The following is a 25,319-nucleotide window of genomic DNA, read 5'->3' as shown; positions in this document are numbered from 1 at the left end:
AATTACAAACACAGGCACCTTCTTTATAAAGCAGTCTACTTTATTTCAAGACTAATAAAAAAATTTTGAGTAGAAGAATATCAACAGTATAAAAAAAGTACAAAACTGGCTCCATAGATCTCTAATACATTACAAAGTGCATCACTAAAATACATCTTGCTGCACTAAACTAGTTCAAGAAGTGAAAGGAGACAGTGGTGTTTTGTCTTTGTTGCAAGGAAGAAAAATAAATAATAATAAATAGAATGACAGGGGGAGTGAATTGCAAACCAGATTTCAAACTTACATTCAGTCACAAACTGTACAAGCAGGGACTGAGTTTCACTTGAACACAAGGGATGGGGGTGAAGTGGCCATTGTGATCTCATGCATCCCTTTCCCAAGGGATGTATGCAGGCAGATCAATAGCAAACCCCACCTCGACAGGAACCGCAGGGAACAGCGATCAAACCCTGTCAAGTCTACTGAAAGGACGCAGAGTGGGAAACATGCAAACAGAAAAGGCAGATGCTGAGGTGGAGCCTCCTTCTCACCTTCCCCACCCACTCCTCAGAGCGGCACAGTTTGGATGGCGTAAGATAAATTTCTGTACATTTTCAACTCCCTGAAAGCTGTCTGTTATCATTACTGCTGCCTTGACAACTGGTGGCCGAATGAGCTTGGGTGCTTGTTCCCCATTGCACAAATTGCAGAGAAGTTGATAGTCTGAAGGTCATGTTGCCCAGTACGTGGTTGTTCAGCTCACTGTACCTATTCCAGTTCTTTTAGTAAGGGTAATCCAATCACTAACTGCACCTTCCACCACTTCCCCAGCCCAAACCTTTCCACAGAATTAGTTGTCGTTGACTATCATTTGCGTTACATCTGGTAGCTTTGTGTTTGGGAACCCTCATTAGTATTGAGCCGTCTATAACAGGGCACTTGCTTTCTTAGCGTTAGCTTACATTTGCTGTATTAGACAGAACCAAACAAGCTGACAAAGCTGTTTGTTCAGCGCCGGGTTAGAAGGGAGACACTTCCATTGGAGGGCAGGGCTTCATCTGGTCAATTTGGACATCTGCAGCTGGCCTCGGAGTGGTGTTGGCGAGGGGGGAGAATTGGAATGTCTTTCAGGTGAGGTTTTCTCCCGCTTGCCAGCCCTAACTTCAGTGGTCCTTCTGCCAAGGTTGAGCCCATGGTCCAGTTACAAAGAAAAGAATGATCCTCCCACAACTGCGATCCAAAGCCAACCTGCTGGGTGGCTGGTTGGGTACTGCAGAGGACCAAGCTACTCCTGCACTCACTGTCCTGCCTGCTCCCACACAAGAGGATTAACCAAGTGATGATAGGACTGGTTACAATGGCACTGTCCCTTCAGACAAAGCCAAACAGCAGTGAGGGAAGGGAAGTGGAGATTAAACATTTGTCGACTACGCTAGAACAATAGCCAATCGTAACAAATGGCCAATGCTCGCATTCAAAGCAAAGTGGAAGACTTAATATGACGGCAATAGATATTTTACTGCTTTTGCATTTTTGGAAGCTGTCTCAGCGCTCAACAGATAAACCAGAGCAAACAAGACCTGTTTCAATAGCAGGCAAGGAAAGACCGAGGCATATTTGCATCACTCCACCCCCTTCCCAGATTTGCCATTGCGGCCAAGGATTCACCTTCCAATACCGAGAGGAAGGGGATGGCAATGTTGTGGGAAGTGGGTCTAACCCATGAACCTTTGAAGTCGCTGGGTGATCTGCCTGCCAGGCTGCAGCAAGGTGAAACCTTCTTAATGGCATACACCAAAACGGGCAACAAGAGACAGTCCATCCACTATCGTTGACATGGGTTGGCCACTCTACATACTCTGAACAAACCACAAGTCTTTTTTTCTGGTTCTGCTTTGCTGCATTCTATCACTTGAGAAAGTGCTAGACTAATTATTCAAAACGTTGCTCATCTGTTCGTACAATGTTCGCCACTCTGATAACTGAGCCCCATTGGCTTCTCCACACCCCATTAAACTACCCAGCTTCACCCACAAGGGGTAGGCAAGCTCTGTGGACTGGGAAGGGGCTGGGGAATGTTACAACTAGGAACCGCATCACCCTCTGACCCCATTCTTTCCTGTTCTGCCCCAAGGGATAATTGGAAGCTAACAGTCATGGCCACAACTCAACAGGGATATAATGGATCATGTCCTGGGCCCTTGCTTTGCCAGTGTATCTCAGTGGGCATAGCTCACACTGGGACAGAACACAAAAGGGGAGGCCAGCCAGCTCACAGACAGACAGACAGTCAACACAGCCAATTCGCTCTAAACACAAAGGAGCTAGTCACATCTTATATTACAACCCTCACTAAACTCTTCCCAATTTTACTCACCGCATGGGCAAAGAGAAGTCCACCGATAACCGCATGAGATAAACCCTAAATAAAAGCGCTTTACTGCTGCGCTCCACTCCACTTAATATGCGTGCAGCTCATGAAATATTACAACATTTACAGTCTGTTCTTATGTACAAGTCAAACCAACTGACCCTGGGGAACAATAAAAATGCAAATAGTCAGTCTTTTGAGAAGGTCAGTTCATTTGCAAAGTAATCGCAGTTTGCGCCTTTTGGGCATGTTTCTTCCCCCCCCTCTGTTCAGTTCATCCCTCAGGCAACACATTCTTTTCAATGTGTTTTGCCCCACTCAGTCTACCTCTCCCTCTCTCTCTCTTTTCTGAATGAGCCAGTTCACCATTCATCATCCTTGGGGGTGGATGGAGACTGAGCCACCTGTTGCTCTGGGGCTTGGACCACTCGTTTTTTATTAGCACAGCAGGGCTTGAAGAGCTGAGGGTCGATTAACACCTCCCCAAACCGACCCTTGTAGATGATTCCGCAGCACACCTTCTGCCTGTAGAACAACAAGAAGGGGGAAAGGTTTTAGAAAGAGGGCAAAGAACAAGCTGGCCTGTCAAGCCTACCCCAAGCTCACAATGTGAAGATGCAAGATGAAAACTGCAACCGAGGTCACCATTAATGCGTGTGCAGCTGGCCAAAACAGGGTCTGACTGGAAAAGTCATGTAAATTTTCTTCAAGAGATGGGATATCATGCTGCGTTTGCACAGGATATTGGTGAGGCCACTTTTGGAGTACTGTGTACAGTTCTGGTCACCGTGCTATAGGAAGGATGTTATTAATTTGGAGAGGGCTCAGGAAAGATTTACCAGGATGTTGCCGGGAATGGACAGTTTGAGTTATAGGAAGAGGCTGGGACTTTTCTCACTGGAGTGTAGGAGGCTGAAGGGTGACCTTATAAAGGTTTATAAAATCAGGAGGTGAATAGGTAAGGTGAATAGCAAAGGTCTTTGCCCGTGAGTAGGGGAGTTCAAAACCAGAAGGCACATTTTTAAAGTGAGAGGAGAAAGATATAAAAGGGACCTGAGGGGCAATTTTTTAAGGTAGAGGGTGGTTCTTATGTGGAAAGAACTGCCAAAAGATGTGGTGCATGCAGGTACAGTTACGACATTTGGATAGGTACATGAATAGGAACGGTTTAAAGGAATATGGGCCAAATGCAGGCAAGTAGGCCTAGCTTAGTTTGGAAACTTGGTTGGCATGGACAAGACGGACCAAAGGGTCTGTTTCTGTGCTGTATGACTCTGACTCTATGTCCCATGAGCTGTGCCTCCATACTTCCGACTTCCCTACAAAACACACTCATTCTCTCAGGTTCAAGAAGAGAGATTTCTAACAAACTTTACATTGGGAAATTCTTCTCAAGAACACTTTAACACCAAACAACATCTCAAGTCCCTTCACAGGAATGTCATCAAAGGAGAAAACTGCGAGTCACACAGAGACCAAAGACTTGGCTCGAAGAAGGGTTCATGGAGCATTTTAAAAGGAGGGAAGCTGGAGAGCTTTAGAAAGGGAATTCCAGAGTTCAGGTCCTAGCTGGTTGCAAATATAGGCACCAATGGTGTGAGAAAGGAAGTCATGATGAAGGGCCCAATTTGGAGAAATGCAGAGTTCTCAGAAGGTCAAGAATCAACATGGAGGGGCCAGCTCTTGAAAACTTTGAACAGGAGGATGAGAAAGTTGGTCGTCCATTGTGAATGATAATGTCAATGAACTTGTGATCTGGAACCTCTGTTAAATGTTCTGGGGATGTGGGTTCAAATCCCAAGATGACAATTGGTGAAATCTGAATTCGATTTAAAAAGATCTGAAATAAAAAGTTGGCTTAACCGCAATCACTATCGAACATTGTAAAAACCCAACAGGTGCATAAATGCCCTCGAGGGAAGGAAATCTTCTTTCCTTACCTGGTCTGGTCTACATGTGACTCCAGACCACGTGGTTGACTCTTAACTGCCTTTGGGCAACTAGAGACGATGGACAATGAAGACTGGTCTAGCCAGCAAATATGGAAAGTGATGAGCAAATGGGAGTTAGTTTGAGTTCTGATACAGAGAGAATTTTGGATGAACTCAAATTAACGTAGAATAGAATATGGGAGAGCAGTGAGGAGATAGGAATGAGGCAGAGGTGAAGAGGGGGGAATTTTACAGATGGGAAAGTAGGAAGGTTTGGTGATGGAGAAATCAGAATCCTTAGGTCAAACTGCACGCTGAAGCTGTGAATCATCTATTCAATGGCTGAGGAAGGGAATTAAATTGATGATGAGTCAATAGAGTTTGTGTCAAAGGTGTTAGCAATGATCTTTATCCTTCCAATATTTAATTGCAAGTAATTTCAGTTCATCCAGGACTTCAGCAGTTTAGGAAAGAAGTCCAATCATTATCATTTTCTCAAACCTAACTAGAGATCTCATCTGAGAATCCCTGAGGAACAGTGATCATAATATGATATTTCATTTGAAGTTTGAGTGTGCTGCAACGGGGTACAAAACTGGGTCCTTAAATTTAAATAAAGTCAATTACGTTGGTATGACAGCTGAGTTAGCTAAGGTAGGTTGAAACATTATATTAACAAATATAAGGATCAATATGCAATGGCAAATATTGATAAAAGTTAAGGCGGAACCAGGAGGTATGACGAGGAATAAGGAAATGGCAGAGCTGTTAAATATTTTGTTTCTGCATTTGACAATTAAAGCCATTAAAAACAAAATAACAGAAACGCTGTGTAATCAAGGTGCCTTATCATGGAAAGGAAGTTAAAGCATTGAATATTAGTAAAGAAAAAAGTACTAGAGAGGTTAATGGAACTAAAAGCCAACACATCCGGTGAAACTGGTGACCTATCCCTGGGATTTGAAAAGAAGTGACTGCAGATTGTGGATACACTGGCTGTGCTCTTTCAAATTTGGCTTTGTGCTGGACAGAACGGTGGCACAGTGGTTAGCACTGCTGCCTCACAGCGCCAGAGACCCGGGTTCAATTCCCGCCTCAGGCGACTGACTGTGTGGAGTTTGCACGTTCTCCCCGTGTCTGCGTGGGTTTCCTCCGGGTGCTCCGGTTTCCTCCCACAGTCCAAAGATGTGCAGGTTAGGTGAATTGGCCATGCTAAATTGCCCGTAGTGTTAGGTAAGGGGTAAATGTAGGGGTATGGGTGGGTTGCGCTTCAGCGGGTCGGTGTGGACTTGTTGGGCCGAAGGGCCTGTTTCCACACTGTAATGTAATCTGTAATCAGAACCCTGAGGATGGGAAAGGGATAGAAAACAGGGAACAACAAGAAACTTAGCCTGATGTCAGGTAAATGCTAGATTGCATTGTTAAGGAAGTGGCAGCTACACTTAGAAAACGGTAATGTAGTTACTCAATAATACTTTAGGAAAATGAAATCATGTTTGACAAATTTACTGGGTTGGTTTTGGGAGTATTTAACTAGCAGGATAGATAAATCAGTAGACTAAGCATATTAGATTATCAAAACATGGCAAGAAGGTGTTTTTGCACAGAGGTTAAAAGGTTAATACATTACTATCAATGAATGAATTGTTAAAAGATTTAAAGCAGATCAAGAATAAATTGATACATTTCTGGATGGCATGTTGTTATTAGCAGTGGTGTTGTAATGATCAGTGCTGTGGCCTCAACTGTCCTCAATTGAGGTGAATGACTCACATTGACTAGATTGGGTTGGGATATCTAGTCGGCATGGATGGGCTGGACTGAAGATTCTGTTTCCATGCTGTACATCTCTATGACTCTACATTCAGTCTCTTTGTGTGGCCAAGATTGCTGACAATAGGAGTTAGCATGTAGGTGCAGCTAGCAATTGGGAGAGCAAAAGGCTTTACTATAAGACACTGCACTGCAACATTATGGACAAACTACGACAATTTCAGAGACCATGGCTGGAGGACAATGTACAGTTTTAGAGTCTGTACCTGAGGAATGGATGCACTTATCTTAGATGATGGGCAGCAAATGTCATTCCTGGGATGTTGTCCAATGAGGATAGTATTGAGTAGAAAGGTCTCCCTTCTTGAGTTTCAAGGACTGAGAGATGATTGCATTGAAATATAAAAAAAATTCTGCAAGGGCTCGCCAGGGTAGACACTGAGAAGCTACACTGCTCTAGTCAAACAGTCTACAATGTGGAGATATTGTCTCAGGATAAGACCATTGCAGAGTAAGAAGAACAGACTTATAGAGTCATAGAGATGTACAGCATGGAAACAGACGCATCAGTCCAAACCGTCCATGCTGACCAGATATCCCAAACCAATCTAGTCCCACCTGCCAGTACCCGGCCCATATCCCTCCAAACCCTTCCTATTCATATACCCATCCAAATGCCTCTTAAATGTTGCAATTGTACCAGCCTCCACACATCTTCTGGCAGCTCATTCCATACACGTACCACCCTCTGAGTGAAAACGTTGCCCCTTAGGTCTCTTTTATATCTTTCCCAGAATTGCATGCAATATTCCAACAGTGACCTAACCAATGTCCTGTACAGCCGCAACATGACCTCCCAACTCCTGTACTCAATACTCTGACCAATAAAGGAAAGCATACCAAACGCATTCTTCACTAACCTATCTACCTGCGACTCCACTTTCAAGGAGCTATGAACCTGCACTCCAAAAATATACATGCAAATTAGGATCAGGTGTAGCCCCTCCAACTTGCTCTGCCATTTGCCATGGTTATGGCTGATTACTCCAGATTCCCACTTTTTCCTGATCAGGAGCCTTCCTCGGTTTTAAAAGAGATCACAGATTCTGCCTCTAACGCATTTATTGAGGAAGCGAATTCTATAAGCTCACAATCTTGTGAGGAAAAATAAATTCTCATCCCAGTCTGAAATGGCTCACTCCTTCTCGTCCCTGGCTTGAGCTTGCCCAACAAAAGAATACATCCTTTCCAGATTGACCCTGTCAAAATCTGAGGATCTCCTATATTTCAATCTGAATCACTCCTTACTTTGAAACTCCTAACGTGGATGCAAGCTGAATCTGCTCAACCTTTCCTCATAGGACAGCCAGCCCAGCCCCGATATTAGTCAAGTAAATCTTCTCTGAACTACTTTCAATGTATTTACATTCACCTTTAAATATGGCTTGAAATGTAAATACACACTGGACCAGATGTGGTTGCATCAATGCCCTGAACAACTGTAACAAAACCTCCCTACTTTTACATGCCATACCCTTCTCATAAACACTATTCTATTTCTCTTCTTAATTACCCACTTTTACCAACATCCTCACTTTTTGCGATTCATGTTCAAGGACACATTGTTGTAAGTGTCTGTTTTCATGCGAGCTTTTAAACTGAGGCCTAGCCTACCATCATATGTAGATATAAGAAAAAATCCAATGACAACATTTAAAACAGCAGGGAGATCTTCAGTGTTCTGGCCACTGCTAACACTCAAACGCTCTCAGGTTATCTTCTCAGTACATCTTGCTCAATACAATTCTGTTTTGCCGTCTGATGGACGCAGCGTGGAAAATGGACAAAACGTGCACACTCTACCTTTTCCAGTAAGTGAGGTCTAGGAAGGAGAAGACAGGCACCCTATTTGACCCGGAAGCCATCTCTGCATCAGAGCCCTCGTCTGAGTGATTACTGTAGCAGGGTGATTGTGCAGGAGACATACTGGATGTTGTACTGTGCGCATCAGAGTCTGTATTTAAACAAAAGAAAATTAGGTCAAAGGTCACCAAGATCATTATGAGCATAATTTAACATAGAATTGGCACCACATTCCAATCTGTCCCACTTACTCATACTCATAAATCTGTAGGAATATAGGAACTATTCTGCAAGCTAGTTAAATGGGAGGTGGTCTGTGACCTAACTCCACTTACCCTGCATGGTTTCATCACCCTTAATACCCTCACTGAGGAAACACCTAGCACTGGCCACACCCACTTCACCCTGTTTGCTTTTAATTCTGCCTCTCCCCTCCCCTCAATTTTGAGAAAAAAAATCTTCTCTTCAAATACACAGCAGCAAAATCCTGCAGGAGCTGCAGATTTGATATCAAGACAGAAAATGTTGAAGCAGATCATCAATTTGAAAATTCTGTCATCTCTGTACTTCTACCCACAGACACTGCCAGACCTACCGAGTATTTCCAGCATTTTCTGCTTTTAATTCTGCAGGCAGCTATTGCAACTAACACAGAGAAGCATGGGTTACACAAGAACAGAATCTTCACTCAAATCCAGATAGCCTTCAGGATCTGATACTGTGTTGTTCCTCATTCCTTGTATTCAGTGCACTGGTACAAATGAACTGCAGTGAAACTGTTTCCTCGAATCATAGTGCAACAAATCACGCCAGCTCTTGTAATAGGATATCTGTCCAATTAGGGGAGAAAGTGAGGGCTGCAGATGCTGGAGATCAGAGCTGAACATTTTCAGTATCTGTCCAATTAGCCCCATTCCCCTGTTCTTTCCCGATAGCCGAGTAAATATTTTCTTTTCAAATACATATCCAATTCATCCTTTGAAAGGTAATGGATAACCTTCTTCCATCCATTCAGACAGTGCATTTCAAATCACAACAACTTGCTATATAAAAATATATTCTCATCTTTCCTCTGCTTCAATTGTTAATTGCTTTAAATTCATTTCCCGGAGTAGCAACAGTTTCTCCTGACTTACTCCATCAAAACCCCTCAATGCTGCGCGCCTCTAATAAATCTTGCCAATAATATTCTCTGTTCGAAGGAGAATATTCCCAGGAATTCCAGCCCTTGCATGTAACTGACAGCCCTCACCATTTAGACCATCCTTCCTGCCAAAGTGGACAAGTTCATAGCTACTTATATTATCCATCTGCCAAATTTATAGGTCCACCCACTTATCTATGTCCCTTTGCAGATTTCTCATGTCCTCTTCACAACTTAATCAGCTCGTGTTATCAGTCAATTTAGCTACCACACATTTGGTCCCATTGTCCAAGTCATTGATAGAGATTGTGAGTACTTGAGATCTGAGTATTGATCCCTAGGCACTCCATTTGTCAAACCTTGTCAACCCCACTGGTATTCTAGATAAAACAATGCAATGCACCTCTGCTCTAAGACTCAACGCAACTTATCTCTCATTGCATATATTTCTGTAAGGGGCTATTCAACATTGATGACGTGCATCCACCAACTCAATTTAAAGATATTTTTCTCCCCAGAATGCGTTTCAGCCAGCAAGGTCAAAAGGTAATCTTGCCTTGCACTTTTCACAAGTTACATTATCCCACAGTGAACAATTACGTACATCACATTCAATGGGGGCACTACCTTCAGTGTGCACATTGAACAGAAGCCTTAACAATAACTGTAATAATAACACAATATTTGTCCCTGGATTGTTTTAGGGATGTAGCTATTGGTGGCTTTATTTGACGAGGATGTCGGTGTACACACCATATCATAATGTTATAGCATGGAACTAACCAACCATTATCAACTGGCGCAGACAACAATGACTTTTGAAAAACAACACTGTCCCCTCCCCTCTACACCAGCCATATATTTCATTTCTATAATTGCTGAGATTTGGACATTGAATCCAAGTTCAATTTAAAACTGCTAACAACTGCAAATGGCTCTTCCTATGCTGTTTAAGTCTTTTGCTGCTGTCTTGTGTTATTGTCCATATTAAGAGGGCCACAGAAGGGATCTTTGCCTTTAGCCACTACCGTTTGGTGGCCAAAGTACTTTTATCATGCCCAAGGATTGAATGACCAGGCAGGATGTGGCCAAGATGATGCCTGATTTGAAGGGAAGGTGATGGTCCCCCATCCACATGGCTGTTGTCCTTCTCAGGGACAGAGATTGCTGTGGAAATAAAGTTGGTGAGATGCTGAAATGCATCAAGCAAACTGCAGTTACAGTGCTTCAAAGCTAGAAACGGAGTCCAGTGACTGGGACAAGTAAGCTACTCTCTCTTGCCTTGTGTACTCAAATGCACCCATCCAACATGTGGTAGATTCTATCACATATCCATCTCCAGTCCTGTAAATAGTGAAGAAGCATAAAGTGGAGAGGAGGTGAATTAGAATCATGGAATACCTAGGCTGTCTCCCCATCCACACTGTAACCATAACTAGTTAATCTTCTGGCCAATGGTGGCAAACCAGCCCCAGCCCCAACCCCACCAGGGATATTAATGTCAGGGGACTTGGTGAAGCATCAGTTGAGAAGTGATGATCATTACCTGACTTCGGTGGGTCAGCCGCCAAGTCTGTGAAGAAGACTGCAAAATCATCAGTCAACATCCCACCTCTATTGTTAGGATGATGGGGGAAGACCATTCATGAAGCAGCTAAAGGTGGCTGGATCAAGGACATCAGTTGAGTAAAACTGACAGTGGGCTGAGATACTTTTATCATCAGACAGATGCAGGCGAAGGTATTGAGATCACAGGCAAGTTGACATATGTTGTACCAGGCTATCTACAAACTGCATTGTCAGTCGGAAACGCTGACTGATTGCGCCTGAGAACCAAACAAAAGTATCATAAGATGTACTTACTCTGCCGTTTGAGCTCTTTTTGAATCTTGCCTATTTGACTGGCTTTGATTCTGCTCCCGGTGAGAGATTTTGCCTTTTTGGGCTTCAATGCTGTCTTCAAACTTGGTCCTGCTCGAACGTCAACCACCTGTGGGACACAGTAATCCATGTACATAGTTACAGCCACCGATACGGTTGAGAAATACTCGCCCCCAATACCCGGAAACCATTTAAACTGGCAGTAAAGCAAATTGGACGTTTCACCTTTGCAACAGTATGAAATATTGGATAAGTTCATTCCTGAATGAGTTCATACCTGACATATCGTTATTTCACATCTTCACACGACTCCATAGTACATTCTTGGTGGAAATGATTTGAAAACTTTAATTGCAGCCTGCACTTGATTTGATACTGCTTATTACAAATGATCTCTCTTTCTCCTAAGGCCTCCACTGCTTACGTTGCTCAAATAGGGCACTATTATTTTTGAATGCCAAGAAAGGACATTAGTTCGTCAGCGGGTTCTGGATGTCTGACACACACACACACACACACACACACACACACCTCAAAGGGGTCCAGTTAAAAACGTGTACAGGTGTCGATGGACACTCAGAATATAACACAGCAGAGATACTCTGTCCCTGTTACTCTACTTACATGATTCCAGTTTTTCTTGGAACCAACAGGGAGCTTCTTCCACCGTTTCACCAACAGCACACAGGCATTGCAGATTTCACCTGAACGGGCTTCATTTAACCTGCAAGAGAACATGAGCAAATCTGACTGGGAATGGGTCCTTCTGTGAAAAGGTTACACACTTCCTTCATGGTTTAAATCTCTCTTTGTACACAAAGAAAATCAGGTATGCTCTCTGCCCCCCCCCTCCTTACCCAAAGCAGCTCTGGAAGTCTTTCTCATAGCGTTTGCTGTCAGTGAAACGCGAACTCGACGACTTGGCCCGGCAGATGCAACAGCCATCCAGACTCCGATACATCTTAGGCTTGTGGAAGCCGAACATCTTCCGGTTGACTCAAAAACAATACACGCCCTAAAAAGCAAGAGTCGAGCTGTTTACGAGTGAAACATAGAACCGCGACCAGTGCCAGGAACTAAAGCATGTTTCAGCTGAACCGCCAATTTATTTCAGTGCCAGATAAAGCGCACATTTAAAATTAGGAAGCTCAATACTCCGCCACAGACCTGCAGGACTAACCCACAGGTTTGTTAAACACTGCCCCATTCCCTTCTGGCTTGCAAAGTTTTGCTGAATTAAAGATCTGAAAACGGACTTTAATTCACTTCAGTTGCCCTGATTTCACCCTAGTATTGACTGCAGTAGATATGGAATGAGACATTTAGAACATCAACCAAGGTCTATTTTATTTTCCTTCGGTAAGAGCATTGATAAACATGACATGGCAGCATGTAAAATTGAGTCAAAATGTGAATCCAATTGAATGGAACAGACTGGAGGGGGTGAATAGCCTTCTCTGGCTCAGAAAGGGTATCTTAGTTTGGACAGTGGGACCAATATAATGCAGTTACTCCAGCCAGGACACCTGCTGTCATGATATGTTACACTCGTCTGCCTTAAACCATCCTCTCACATCCACTGACCTCTGTCATTCAAGTGTTCCTTGGTCAACTCCCGTTCCTGCTGCCTGTCCTCCAGAGGAAATTAGATCTAAACACTTTTTTTTCCTGGCAAATTTTGTCAATTTTGAGGGTTCTTTTTACTTTTGCAATTTCAAACTACCACTTCATTGGTCTTACGGTCTGTGCACTGTAACAGTCGTTGTAGCACACATTACTTCAAAAGCCTTTCATTTCTTCCTCGGGTCTTTAACTATTGTCCATATTTCTGAGGCGTGAGGAAGTGCCTATGATGCAGAATCTTGTTTTCCTCATTTCTTTTTTACCAAAACAGCTTTACTGCTAAACCAATAAATTTCCTACCAGATTATTTAGAATGTTTGTCATTTAACCTTTAAAAAGGTGGCAGTAGAAAGCATGGTTTTATTTTATTCATTCATGGGATGTGAACATCACTGGCTAAGCCAGCAAATAATGCCCATTCATAATTGCCCAGAGGATTGTTAAGAATCAGTCACTTCCCTGTGGTTTTTTTAGATTAGATTACTTACAGTGTACAAACAGACCCTTCGGCCCAACAAGTCCACACTGACCCTCCAAACAGCAACCCACCCTTCACCTAACACAACGGGTAATTTAGCATGGCCAATTCACCTGACCTGCACATCTTTAGACTGTGGGAGGAAACCGGAGCACCCAGAGGAAACCCACACAGACACGGGGAGAATGTGCAAACTCCACACAGACAGTTGCCTGAGGTTGGAATTGAACCCGGGTCTCTGGTGCTGTGAGGCAGCAGTGCTAACCACTGTGCCACCGTGCTGCCCCAGTTCTGGAGTCACATAGCATAGAATCTCTACAGTGTGAAAACAGGCCATTTGGCCCATCAAGTCCACACTGAAGAGCATCCAACCCAGCATATCCTATCCCTGTAACCCCATGTTTCTCATGACTAACGCACCTATCCTGCACATAATGGCAATTTAACATTGGCAATCCATTCGAACTGTGGGAGGAAAACCAGTGTATCCAGAGGAAATCTATGCAGACACGGGGAGAATGTGCAAACTCCACACAGACAGTCGCCCGAGGGTGGAATCAACCCTGAGTCCCTGATGCTGTGAGGCAGCAGTGCTAACTATTGAGCTTGTAGGCTAGACCAGATAAGGATGGCAGATTCCTTATTAAACCAGATGGGTTTTTCCAATAATGGACTCTTAATTCCAGATTTTTATTGCATTCAAATTCAGTATTCTGTACAATACGGAATTCAGTACCATCTGTCATGGTGGGATTTGAATCCTGGTCCCCCGAATATTACCTGGGTCTCTGGATTAACTATCTAATGATAATACCAGTAGGCTGCCACTAAACTCCTTCCCTGCTAAGGCTCCTGTGTATTGCTAGGATAGAGCACCATTTTACCCAGTGGAGCTAATGGGGCAATGATCCCTTGGAGATCACTGGCCATGACCAGGATTAACTGCCCATGCCTAGCTGTTTCCAGAGTGATATCCATAGGTGGACAGCTATACACTTCCAAGAGATTTACAAGAGCTTTACTGCGAATCTATATTTTAGCACAAACACCAGTTTCCACTTTTCCCTATGCAGAAACCCTTACCCACCGGTGAACCTAAAAATCACCCCAAAATACAGTTACGATATAATAAAAATCCAGCTTCTATTTAATTTTTAATCAACATGTTCAGAAATGTTATGACATACCTCTGGAGTTGTTAGAACTTGAACTGTGCTCTTATATGTCAGAGGAAGGGACACTACTACTGTGCCACTGAAACACCCAAAATAGAATCCTCTTTTCTTTTAATAGCCCCACCATCAAGTTGATGAAATAAAAAAAATTTAATATATTTCCCCTAGTCAAGGAACATGTCAGGGAGTAAACTGATCAGAACAGATACTATACTTGACCTTGCCAAAAGGCTTTTCATTCTTATTTTCATGAAGATCACAACTCTTGATAATTTTTTTAATCAACCTGTTCAGATGTGCGATTAAATACCTCTGGAGCAAGTAGGACTTGAACCTGCAACCCCAGGCTCTAACATTGAGACACTACCGCTGCACCACATGAGCCCTCAAACATAACACTCAATGAGCACTGTCTGCTCTCAATCAGTTCTGGGGTGACCTTTAAATGGATAGCATTCGTAACATTGAATGTCTCAGGAGGAATTCTCCGTCAATGTCGTTTGATACAATTGTGAGATTTGCCAGGCACATCACTGATGAGCCAACCACACTGCTGTGGTCTTGAGTCACACAATAGACATTAATGAATCAGTTGGACTTCTACCACATTCCAACTGCTTCAAGGCTGATTTTACTGCACCATCTCTCTACTTCCTCTCTTAAAGCTGAACTTCACCTCACAGTTAAACAAAACAGCTCACACTGACCTTCAGACAATTTAGGAATGGGCAGGAGGGATTGGCTTTACCAATGAGGGCTGCATCCAGAGAACAGTAAAGAAATGTCTGACCCGAGGAACACTTCCAGCAAGTTTTCTTTCTATTCCAGACTTACAGCATCTGTAGTATATTAATTTTGCGCACACCGTCATATTCAATTAGTACTCCTCGGGCTGGACATCGCAAAGTGCTAAATTTTAACACAATGCATAATTTGGAATTATACGTGTCCCCATTCAAAAGAACATGCTCAGGTAATGTAACTCCACTGAACTTAAAAGGCCATAAGCCAATCTCAGGTATGATTCATGAACACGCACTTTGATTGGAAAAGGTGGCTTTCTAGAGGACTTTTCCTTTTGTGGGTGAATCTACAACCAGAGGACATAGTTTAAGAACAAAAAGTCTCCTTTTTATACAAAGATGAGATAAGGTGAATTATTTTCTCTCAAAGGATCATTAATGTGGAAATCTCTTCCCCTGAAAGCAGTGGAGGCTGGTTATTTAAATTTCTTCAAGACTGAGTGTGACAGATAGACAAGGGAGGTTTATGGGGTACAGTCAGAAAAACTGGAGCTGAGACCACAACCAATCACAATGGTATTGAATTTCACAGCAGATTTATTAGGCCAAATGATCTACTCTGAAGTCAAATCGGACTTGTGGGTTTCTCTCTCCACAGATGCTGTCAGACCTGCCGAGTTTCTCTGGCATTTTCTGTTTTTATTTCAGATCTCTAGCATCCACAGTGTTTTGCTTTTGTCCAACGTCGCTGTGCTTGTCAAAGTCACAAAGTGGGAATGATATACAGTGGGTCTTCTTTTGGTGAAAAGTTAGTTTATTTAAGTTCATTCAATAGCAGCAGAGTCTGATGAAAGATCATCGATCTGAACTATCCACTCTTCGCCAATGCTGTCTGACCTTCAGAAAATTTCCAGACTTTTCTATCTTTAAAATGGTAAGTCCTTACTTAAAGTCATAGTTACATCCCTGAAAATCATAACTTTAAGTGAAATGATGTTAAGTGAATCATAACAGTCTACTATAGAAATCAATGTTAAAGTTGAAATTAGGTTACTTCAGACATTTCTTGCTCGAGAATTGAAATAAATGTCTAGATTGAAATATTGTACTGCCGATACGCAGCACTGTGTATTCCTAGCTGAAATAACTTGCAACATAAAATAACTAAAACATAGAAGAAGCATTGAACAGCAAGATATTTTCGAACATTTTTCAGTACAAAGTAACTTCAAAAACTCATCATTTTTATATGGTATGCATTCCTAAATGCCTAAATTCTTAAGTCAAATAATCCTTTAGATAAAACTCATTAAAAAATTTATAAGTATGACAAACATAAATTAAAAATAAATTACATACACCTGATGTTTTAATTGATCAGGCTCCATCTAGGGGCAGAAGCAGATCAGTGCATCTGGATAAAGAATTTCAAATATGCACAAGTCTGTGAATAAAGCAATCTCTCCACATTTCAATTCCATCTACCAACACCTTATCATGAAACTAGGTATCTGGACTCTCCAGCCAGGGGAAGCATTCTCTCAGCATCTACCCTCCCCTGCCCTTTCAGAATTTTCAGTTTCAAATAAATCATCTCTCATGTTTCCACATTCCTGCCATTATAGACCATTCTACTCAACCTGCTTTTGTTAAACAATGCTTCTATCCCAGGACTTAATCCAGCAATCCATTGTTACCGACAATTTGATCTTTGCTCAGCTACAGAGATGAAGTTGTGTACACTACTCCAGTGTAGTCCCAAATGGAAGTGATGTTAACAAATCCAAAACCCATTCATTTACACAGTTATAATCAGGCCCATGCCTGATTAGTTCTGGACTCTGCTGCCAAGGGAAACAATCAAAGAATGTCATCCTTTTCAATTCAACTTTTCTTTCGGAAGTTATCCATGAGTAAAGCATAAGACTGCTTTAACAATATTAGAAAGAAGGATGGGTGATATGTTTACTTATCAGGATTTGGAGGTGCCAGTGTTGGATTGGGGTGTACAAAGTTAAAAAATCACAGCACCAGTTTATAGTCCAACAGGTTTATTTGGAAGCACTAGCTTTCGGAGCGCTGAACCTTCATCAGGTAGTCATGGTGATGCACAAGTGCTCTGAAAGCTAGTGCTTTCAAATAAACCTGTTGGACTATAACCTGATGTTGTATGATTTTTAACTCTTTACTTAACAGGGCTGCTACATTATTCGGTTGCATTTTATTCTCAGTCAGTGATTTCAACCCTTTCCTTCCCTACACAGTACTGGAGGCTACCCAGGCTGCATTCCCTGTCACTGACACGTGTTTTAATAACTTGGGCATTTAGAAGAGACACTCAACCACTGTTTACCACTATAGCCAGTGCATCAGATGGATAACTGACATATGTTTCTATAGCAGTTACAGTTTTCCACCCTTTTACATGCCTATTTCTCGTGGGATAGACCCACGAGTTTGATCTTTTTTTTTAAAAGCCAGTCTTGTTAACCTGCATCACTGCTGCCAGTGATTTGTGTTTGTTCTCCCGGGTTCTGGTGCTCCTTTACTTCATTACAAATTATTATTTGCTCATCATATTGTGACCCAACATCTAAGCCATGCTACATGGGTTAAAGGGACAACAAACAGGCACCCTTCCAAGCAACACTCCCTTAAGATACATAAATATCATTTGCAGCCGCGTATTCATTAAAAGGGACCACACAGCATAACAAGTAGCCAGGCACAGTGAACAGAAGTTACAGGGAACATTCTTGCGATCTCTGTATTTTTCTTACAAAACTGTAATCTCTCACCTTTATTTGTTCTGAAATTCATTTTAAATGAATGCCCATACAGTGTGTTTATTTTAAATCTTCTTGTAATTTGTTGCAGTTTCCCATACTGCTGTATTAACTATCCCGTCCAATTTGCTGTTATCAGCAAGTTTAGAAATTTTGCCTCACAAATTTAATTTCTTCATAGAAATTGTGAGCAAGCGTGATACCAGCTCTGATCCTTTTGACGTGCCACTACTCACTTTCTGCCAATTCTGACAGCAATCCTTTCCTCATTCTCTCTGCTTTTTGCTTTCCACCCAAATAGTTACCAGTCTGCTTTGCATTTTTTGAACTTATTCCTCTGTATATTCTGAGGCTTATATTGAAGGCCTTCAGGAAATCCCGGTAAACTACATCCACTGCATTACCTCTGTTGATCCTCCGATACCACTTCAAATTCAACGAAGCTGCACAAGCAAGATTTTACCTTTAGAAATCTATGCTAACTCTTCATTACTATACTTTGGGTTTCTAGACATCTTCCAATTTCTCCTTTAGTAGGGATTTCATCACCACTCCTGCCATTGATGGTCCATAGTTTTTGGAACAACTTCTTAGATACAGTTACAAGGCTTGCTCTCCACCAGCCCACTGCATCTTTTTCGAATCGATTAGTAAGCATATGCAATAATTCCTCTGCTGTGTCTTCTCTAGATCCGTTTAAAAGATGCAGTCTGTTTAGACTAGAGGTTTTACCTTCTTTTGAGATTGCTTTACGCATTTATCTTCCTATTTTAAATGCAATTATATAACTTTTAAGTCACATCTTCCAAATTATCGGGCTCCTGGAAAATTCCAAGCAAAACGTTTAACATTTTTGGCATTTTACAACTGATGTTGTGAATATCCTCTGTACATGCCTCAGTAGCCTCATTCTCATCCTAACTTTCCTTTCTTTATTCATGTACCTGCAAATTATTTTACTATTTTATGTTCCTTGATCATTTGATTTTGTGGCTCCTCTTTGCCATTTCAATTGTTTTTGAACCTCATCATATTCTCACTTGATATATATTCTTCCCAGACTCTCCCGAACACACTCCTGTTTTCCATTGCTGTTCTCTACCGATATGTTCTAGTATTGTTGCCCATGTTATTGCCCTAACAAGTTCTATTCTCAGGGCTTTAAAATCAACTTTTCTCCAATGTTTTTGTCTTGCTTATCACCACCTTAATGATTAGGTTAAACAGTGTAATATTATGGTCACTATTGCAGAGATGTTCCCCTGCCTTTACTTTTTTCATCAGCACTGAATCTTTCCCCATTACTAAATCTAATTCCATGTGCTCCTTTTTTGAACTTCCTACATGCTAAGTTAGAATTGAACCCATGTGAAGTCCAGATCGTTGTCCCCTTTACTCATCACCTCCTGTTTAATTGAAATCAACCCCTTGATTATAATTCAATGTTTTAGGTTTATTTCTCCAGTTTGTTTTTTTTTGCCCTCCACTGTTAACATGCTGTCTGTAATAAATGTACTTGCTTCGCTTTCCCTTTCACACCCTCTTAATTTTCTTCAATATACCATAGCCTGCAAAGGTTAATTCCCCCCTTCTGATTTTTCTGTAGTAGTTACGGTTTATCGAGGCTGCAATAGACAAAACTGTTTTCCAAGACTGTGATTACAACTCTAAAGATGTAACTCTTTCTCTCCTCTTAATCCAGAACCACGCTTCCAGGTTCTCTCCTGTCTTATGAGCAGATAGTACCAACTGTATTAAAAGGAGGTATTTTCAAACGATAACCTGCAATCCACTTGCAGTCCTAAGCTCAAGCATCATATGGGATATCAGTTTGACTTACTACAATATACTTACTTCCCAAATTGTTTCGCTTGTTTGCCACAGTCCTGAAGGATTATCAAGAGCGGCTTTGCTTAAGTTATTTCCTCAGTGACGGATGTATCTTAAATCAAGGCTCCAAGATCCAAGAAAACTGAAACAGAGGAAAATAAATAGGAAAATGATTTTAAGTTTCACGCGTTTTCTTTTATGATTAGATTCCCTACAGTGTGGAAACAGGTCCTTCGGAACAACAAGTCCACACTAACTCTCTGAAGAGTAACCCACCCAGACCCATTTCCCTCTGACCAATGCACCTAACACTACAGGCAACTTAGAACGGCCAACTAAACCTGACCTGCACATCTTTGGATTGTGGGAGGAAACCGAAGCACCCAGAGGAAACCCACGCAGACACGGGGAGAATGTGCAAACTCCACACAGACAGTCGCCCGAAGCTGGACTCGATCCTGGGACCCTGGTGCTGTGAGGCAGCCATGCTAACCACTGAGCCACCATGCCGCTACCTCAAATACCTGGTCTGCCAGAGATATGACCTGTGACTGGTTTTATAGCAAGACTGCTGACAAATTCTTGAATTGATTACTTAAAAACTTTAAAGACTCCCATTCTTGGACAAGGAATCTACATGCGAGCAGCTCTAGTCTTTACACTAATGTAAAGATTTGGAAACACTGAAGAAACTGCAGGAGAGATTGAGCAGGCTCAGACTTTGTCCTCTGGAGTTGGTCTGAGCGGGGTCTTAAAAATTATGATGGTACTTAAGGTGGGGAAACTGTTTCCCTGCCTAATAAGTGATCTGGCTGAAGGGAACATAAATAGAAGTATTTAGGAAGTTTTTTTTTTAAAAGACAGAGAGCACCAAGAATGTGCAACTTACTGCCTCTTGCCTTGTGGAATAAAATAGCAGTGATACATTTAAGCACAGGGTTGAGGCACATGAGGGAAAAGGAACCGTTCAATATGATGTTCAGGTGGAAACAGGTGAGAAGCACAGAAAGGCTATATGGCAGACAGAGTCCAACACAGGCATGTCAGTGATGGGTAAGTTGCGAGGGCTAGGATTTACATGTATTTGGAAAGGCAAGGACTGATTATCATCTCTCACTGATTTGAGTTTTTTTGAAGAAGTGACAATGAAGATTGATGAAGGAAGAGCAGTAGATGTTTTCTATCTGGACTTCAGCGAGGCATCTGACAAGGTTCCTCATGGCAGACTGGTCAGCAAGGTTAGATCTCATGGAATCCAGGGGAAGCTAGCCAATTAAAAATAGGAGGGATGGGGTTGTTTTTTGGACTGGAGGCCTGTGACCAGCGACGTGCCGCAAGGATTGCCGCTTTTCATCACTTATATTAATGGTTTGGATGTAAAATAGGAGCAATGGTTAGTAAGTTTGCAGATGACACCAAAATTGGTCTTGTAGTGGGCAGTGAAGAGGGTAACGGAACCTCGATCATATGGGCCAATGGGCTGAGGAGTAGTAAATGAAAGTTAATTTAGATAAATGTGAGCTGTTGCGTTTTGGTAAGGCAAACCAGGGCAAGACTTATACAGTTAATGGAGTGTTGCCAAACAAAGAGACCGAGGGATGCAGTTCCTTTGAAGTGCCTTTTCGTTCCTTGAAAGTGATGTCGCAGATAGATGGGGTAGTGAAGAAGGAGGAGAAAGTGAGGACTGCAGATGCTGGAGATCAGAGCTGAAAATGTGTTGCTGGAAAAGCGCAGCAGGTCAGTAGGCATCCAAGGAGCAGGAGAATCGACGTTTCGGGCATGAGCCCTTCCTCAAAGTGAAGAAGGTAATTGGCATCTTTGCCTTCACTATAAAGAGTTTCTGGGATTGTAGGAGTTGGGATGTCATTTTGCAGCTGTATAGGACATTGGTGAAGCCACTTTTAGAATACTGAGTTCAATTCGGGTCTCCCTGCTACAGGAAAGATATTGTGAAACTTGAAAGGGTTCAGAAAAGATTTATAAGGATGTTGCCTCGTTTGGAGGGTTTCAACTATAGGAAAAGGCTGAATAGGCTGGGTCTGTTTTCCCTGCAGCGCTGGAGGCATCAGAACCTTATAGATGTTTATAAAATCATGAGATGAATGGATAGGTGAATAGTCATGGGTCTTTTCCCTAGGAGGGGGCATAGGTTTAAGGTGAGAGGGGAAAGATTTAAACGGGGCCTGAGGGGGAACTTTTTCATGCAGAGGGTGGTGTGTGCATGGAATGAGCTGCCAGAGGAAGCGGTGGAGGTGGATACAATTTCAACATTTAAAATGCATCTGGATGGGTACCTGAATAGGAAGGATTTAGAGGGATATGGGCCAAGTGCAGGCAAATACGACAAGATCGGTTTAGGATATCTGGTCAGCATGGACAAGTTAGACCAAACACTCTGTTTCCGTGCTGTACAACTCTATGTTCCTATACTGTCAGCCTTACCCAACTAGTAAATGTGAAAATAGTCGCTGGATGACAACTTCAGCAATAGGTTCCTTTTCCTTATTATTGGTAAGAATAGACATAAAACGACCAGATTAATCCAGTTTAACTTCTACCACTTTGATAGCTGCAGGTACACCAACAATGGGAATTATTGATTAATCACACAGATCAATCTCCATCAGTCAGCCTACAACAGACCCAGATACAAAGGGAGGGAATTCTGAGTCATTGAGAGCTCAAAGAAACAAAGCCACCTTAACCCAACACAAACAGTAACAGAACTAATACAATACAGTGCTGTGTAACCGCAGTTCGTCCTTATGTTATCCGTGTCTCAACTATCAAGTGTCTCACCACATCACATCCCAAAATATAACATTTGTACTTTGTGATATGTCCTGAGGGGGAACACTGTGGAGATTTTTTTTAAAATTGACTACATCCCTTCACTCAAATTCACATGTTTACACGGTAACAAGCAGCTACATTTAAATAGTACAGGAAAGTCTCATGTGCTAACGAGAAAGTTTTGAGCAGGTTGATAATCAGAGCTCGGTAAAAGTGGTTGTTTTGAAGCAATGTCTTCCAATGAAAGCTACACAGCCAACTGATGGCTCAGCCTTCAATGAAGTGCAAGAGATGTGGGTGTACAATGAAGGCCAGAATTACAGTCAATGCAGGGATCTGACAGTACAGGTTGGGAAAGGTGAGGGCCAGGAGGGAATTGAACAGGACATTGTGAAATGTTTAAGGTCTGGGCATCAGTGGGCCAGAGTCAATGTCGATGGACAATTATAGAGAGCAAAGGAACAATTTTTCAGGTCACGTCAACGTTTCCGAAATTTGTTCTACATGCCCCAAAGCTCTGATTGTTTTTCTCTACGTGCTTATCCAATTTCCTTTTAAAAGTTAGTGATGAACCTGCTTCCATTCTGTGTATTCGAGTCCATAACTCGCTGCCTGAATCCATTCCTCACCGCCCCTGTGGTTCTTTTGTCAACTACCTCAGGTATGGATCGACCCTTGTCTGCGATTTCGAAATCTTTCATCATTTTTGAAAGCACGTAGGGACCTTCTCAGTCTCCCGGGTTCCTCCTAAGATGCGGGATGCGCCAAGGGGCGTCAGATACTCAGCTACCGAAACAAAACAAAAAAAAGGTAGCTCGGGAAAAAAAAAACACATCGGAAAATTCATCAAATTGTCTTAGGGAGGGCGGAAGTTAATGTTTCGGTCGATGGCCCCTTCGGTGTGTTTATCCATTCGAACCATCAAGCACTGCTCAGAAGGTCTAATCTCACGGTTTGAGAGAGAGAGAGAGAGAGTGGGAGAGCTACAGCAGGACATAAATCCGACCTGACCATGCCTCCCTGATCATTTTGGCTGCTGTCTTTCAGAAGCTATAAAGGAAATGGATTGGTTAAAACTGCCCAGCAGAGACCGCGGTTACACTTACAACTTCATGCTACATTAGTATCGCCCTCACTTCTGAAGCCTCTGCATGTATACTTATGTATATATATATATATTTAAAAATCCGACACTGGAGCATCACAACAGTGCAATATCGCAATCGCTGTCTCAGACGTGTCTGGGAGGTGGGGTCGCACGCTGCTTGTTGTTTGGTGTGTGTGTGTGTTTGTGTTTTAATCCTGCAGAAGTCGTCTTGCTTCCGCTGCCTTTCTGGGCACGCTGCAATCTCTCTCAAAGAAAGAAACCCGCCCGAAACCCGACACTTTCTCTTTCCTTTCAAAAAAAAAGGGTCATTTATCACAACACCGGAAATCTGCGAGCCACAAACCACCGGACCAAGGAGAAAGGAGACAGGTCCAACCCTCCACCCAGTTCCTACCACTTGAAGTCTATCCCAAATGATAAGATGCGCCGATCGCAGCGTTGAGTAATAAGTGTCTCAGGTTGCTAACTATTTCTGAGCGGGGGGGAAGGTGGGGTGTGTGACATGTTTTGCACAGAGCGGTGCATAAATGAAGTGGAAGACGCATTTCTGAGTGGAGAGATGTGTGATAGACTGGGTGAGCGATCCACGCTGCTCTTTGTTTTCAGACTCTGGCGTGTTGCTGCCTACGTGCTGCATCACCTCCCTAACACTGGGAGACAATCTTCCCCAATACACACACACACACACAAAAAGACCTCAGCAAACTGCATCTCGTCCCCTCTCCGTCCGCTGGTCAACCCACGCATCGCCGCCGTCACCCCCAGATCCTCCTAACTCTGTTCAACCAGTCTCCCTTACCCAGCTCAAAACAAAAATCATTAAATGAACAGAAGGAAAAACGGCCTGCGGAGTTGCTTGGAACGAAGAGTTCACATGCATGACGCCATCGGCACAGGATATATAAAATCAAATCCACAAACATAGAAATCATTTCACAAAGTTCTGAGGACGAGCGATTAAAAAGCCGTTGAATCAAGAGGGAGAGAGAAAAAAAAAATCAACACGCCCAAGTTAATATTAAAAGACGTGCAACGGGATTATTTAAGTAACTCGTGTCGCAGAGGCGATCACCCACAGTGGTTTGTGTGTCTGTGTGTGTGTGTGCGGGCACGCTGCAGACTGGGGAAAGGTTGAAAAGAAATGGTTGAGGACAGGGAGGAAGGGAGGGGGTGATCCTCTTTTTTAAGTTACGGATACTGAGTTGAAATGGACAAAATAAAAAGTTTGGAGTTTTCTCGCGGAGGGGGCCGGGGAAGTTCCAGGAGAATGTCAGAACGTTTGGAATCCCGCGGTCGCATGTAGCAACTGATCCGTCCGGGCAAGGTTCTAAATTCGAACGCGGCGAGCGCCCACGTTCCATTCCCTGCTCATTGTTGCGAACGGGAGGTTCCACAAGATCAGCGAGAAAGGAACAAAAAAGTTTACAACTGTGTCTTATAAAATACAGTCATGTTAGTAATGGAACAGTGTAGCGTCAGACAAGAGATTGCTGATCACATTTACTTACAAACGTGTTACATTAAAATGCACTCACCAGCACGCAGCGTGAACTTCACTTTCTTTTTTTACAACCTCGTTGTTGATGTAGATAAAGCTCCACTGCTTTGCTTTTTTTTTGCGCTTTAAGGGGCGGTGCTGCCTGTGAGTTACGTCCTGCGCAGGCGCACTGGGACTTCTTTTGAAATCTTCTTGAATCAAATTCATTTGCATCAGGGCGATGATGTCAGTCTCAACACCAAATTAGGGAAGAGAGGAACGCGGGAAACGCGCTCCCTCCGCCCCTTTCCTTGCACACGTCACAGGATGTTTGGACTGTACATGGAAAGAGGAAGAAGGA

General features: G+C 42.7%; 1 protein-coding gene and 1 pseudogene across 2 annotated transcripts; both read right to left on the bottom strand.

Annotated features, from left to right (window-relative positions):
* Positions 1-19: 19 nt before the first annotated feature.
* LOC122559493 (SIN3-HDAC complex-associated factor-like) lies at positions 20-25,119 on the bottom strand. 2 transcript variants are annotated; one of them, XM_043708998.1, is made up of 7 exons: positions 25,017-25,119; positions 19,605-19,722; positions 11,803-11,960; positions 11,570-11,669; positions 10,928-11,054; positions 7,921-8,071; positions 20-2,878 (listed from the first exon to the last, which is right to left on the bottom strand). In XM_043708998.1, exons 3-7 carry the CDS (start codon positions 11,928-11,930, stop codon positions 2,716-2,718), a joined length of 669 nt encoding a protein of 222 aa, XP_043564933.1. In that variant the 5' UTR covers positions 11,931-11,960; positions 19,605-19,722; positions 25,017-25,119; the 3' UTR covers positions 20-2,715. The 2 variants fall into 2 exon arrangements, with proteins under 2 accessions (XP_043564933.1, XP_043564934.1); XM_043708999.1 differs by lacking the exon at positions 25,017-25,119 and adding an exon at positions 22,947-22,969.
* LOC122559865 lies at positions 14,347-14,460 on the bottom strand (annotated as a pseudogene).
* Positions 25,120-25,319: the final 200 nt, after the last annotated feature.

The sequence above is a fragment of the Chiloscyllium plagiosum genome, chromosome 19 (genome assembly GCF_004010195.1).
Source record: "Chiloscyllium plagiosum isolate BGI_BamShark_2017 chromosome 19, ASM401019v2, whole genome shotgun sequence".
Classification (NCBI taxonomy): domain Eukaryota; kingdom Metazoa; phylum Chordata; class Chondrichthyes; order Orectolobiformes; family Hemiscylliidae; genus Chiloscyllium; species Chiloscyllium plagiosum.
This window is presented reverse-complemented; position numbering and strand designations above follow the sequence as displayed.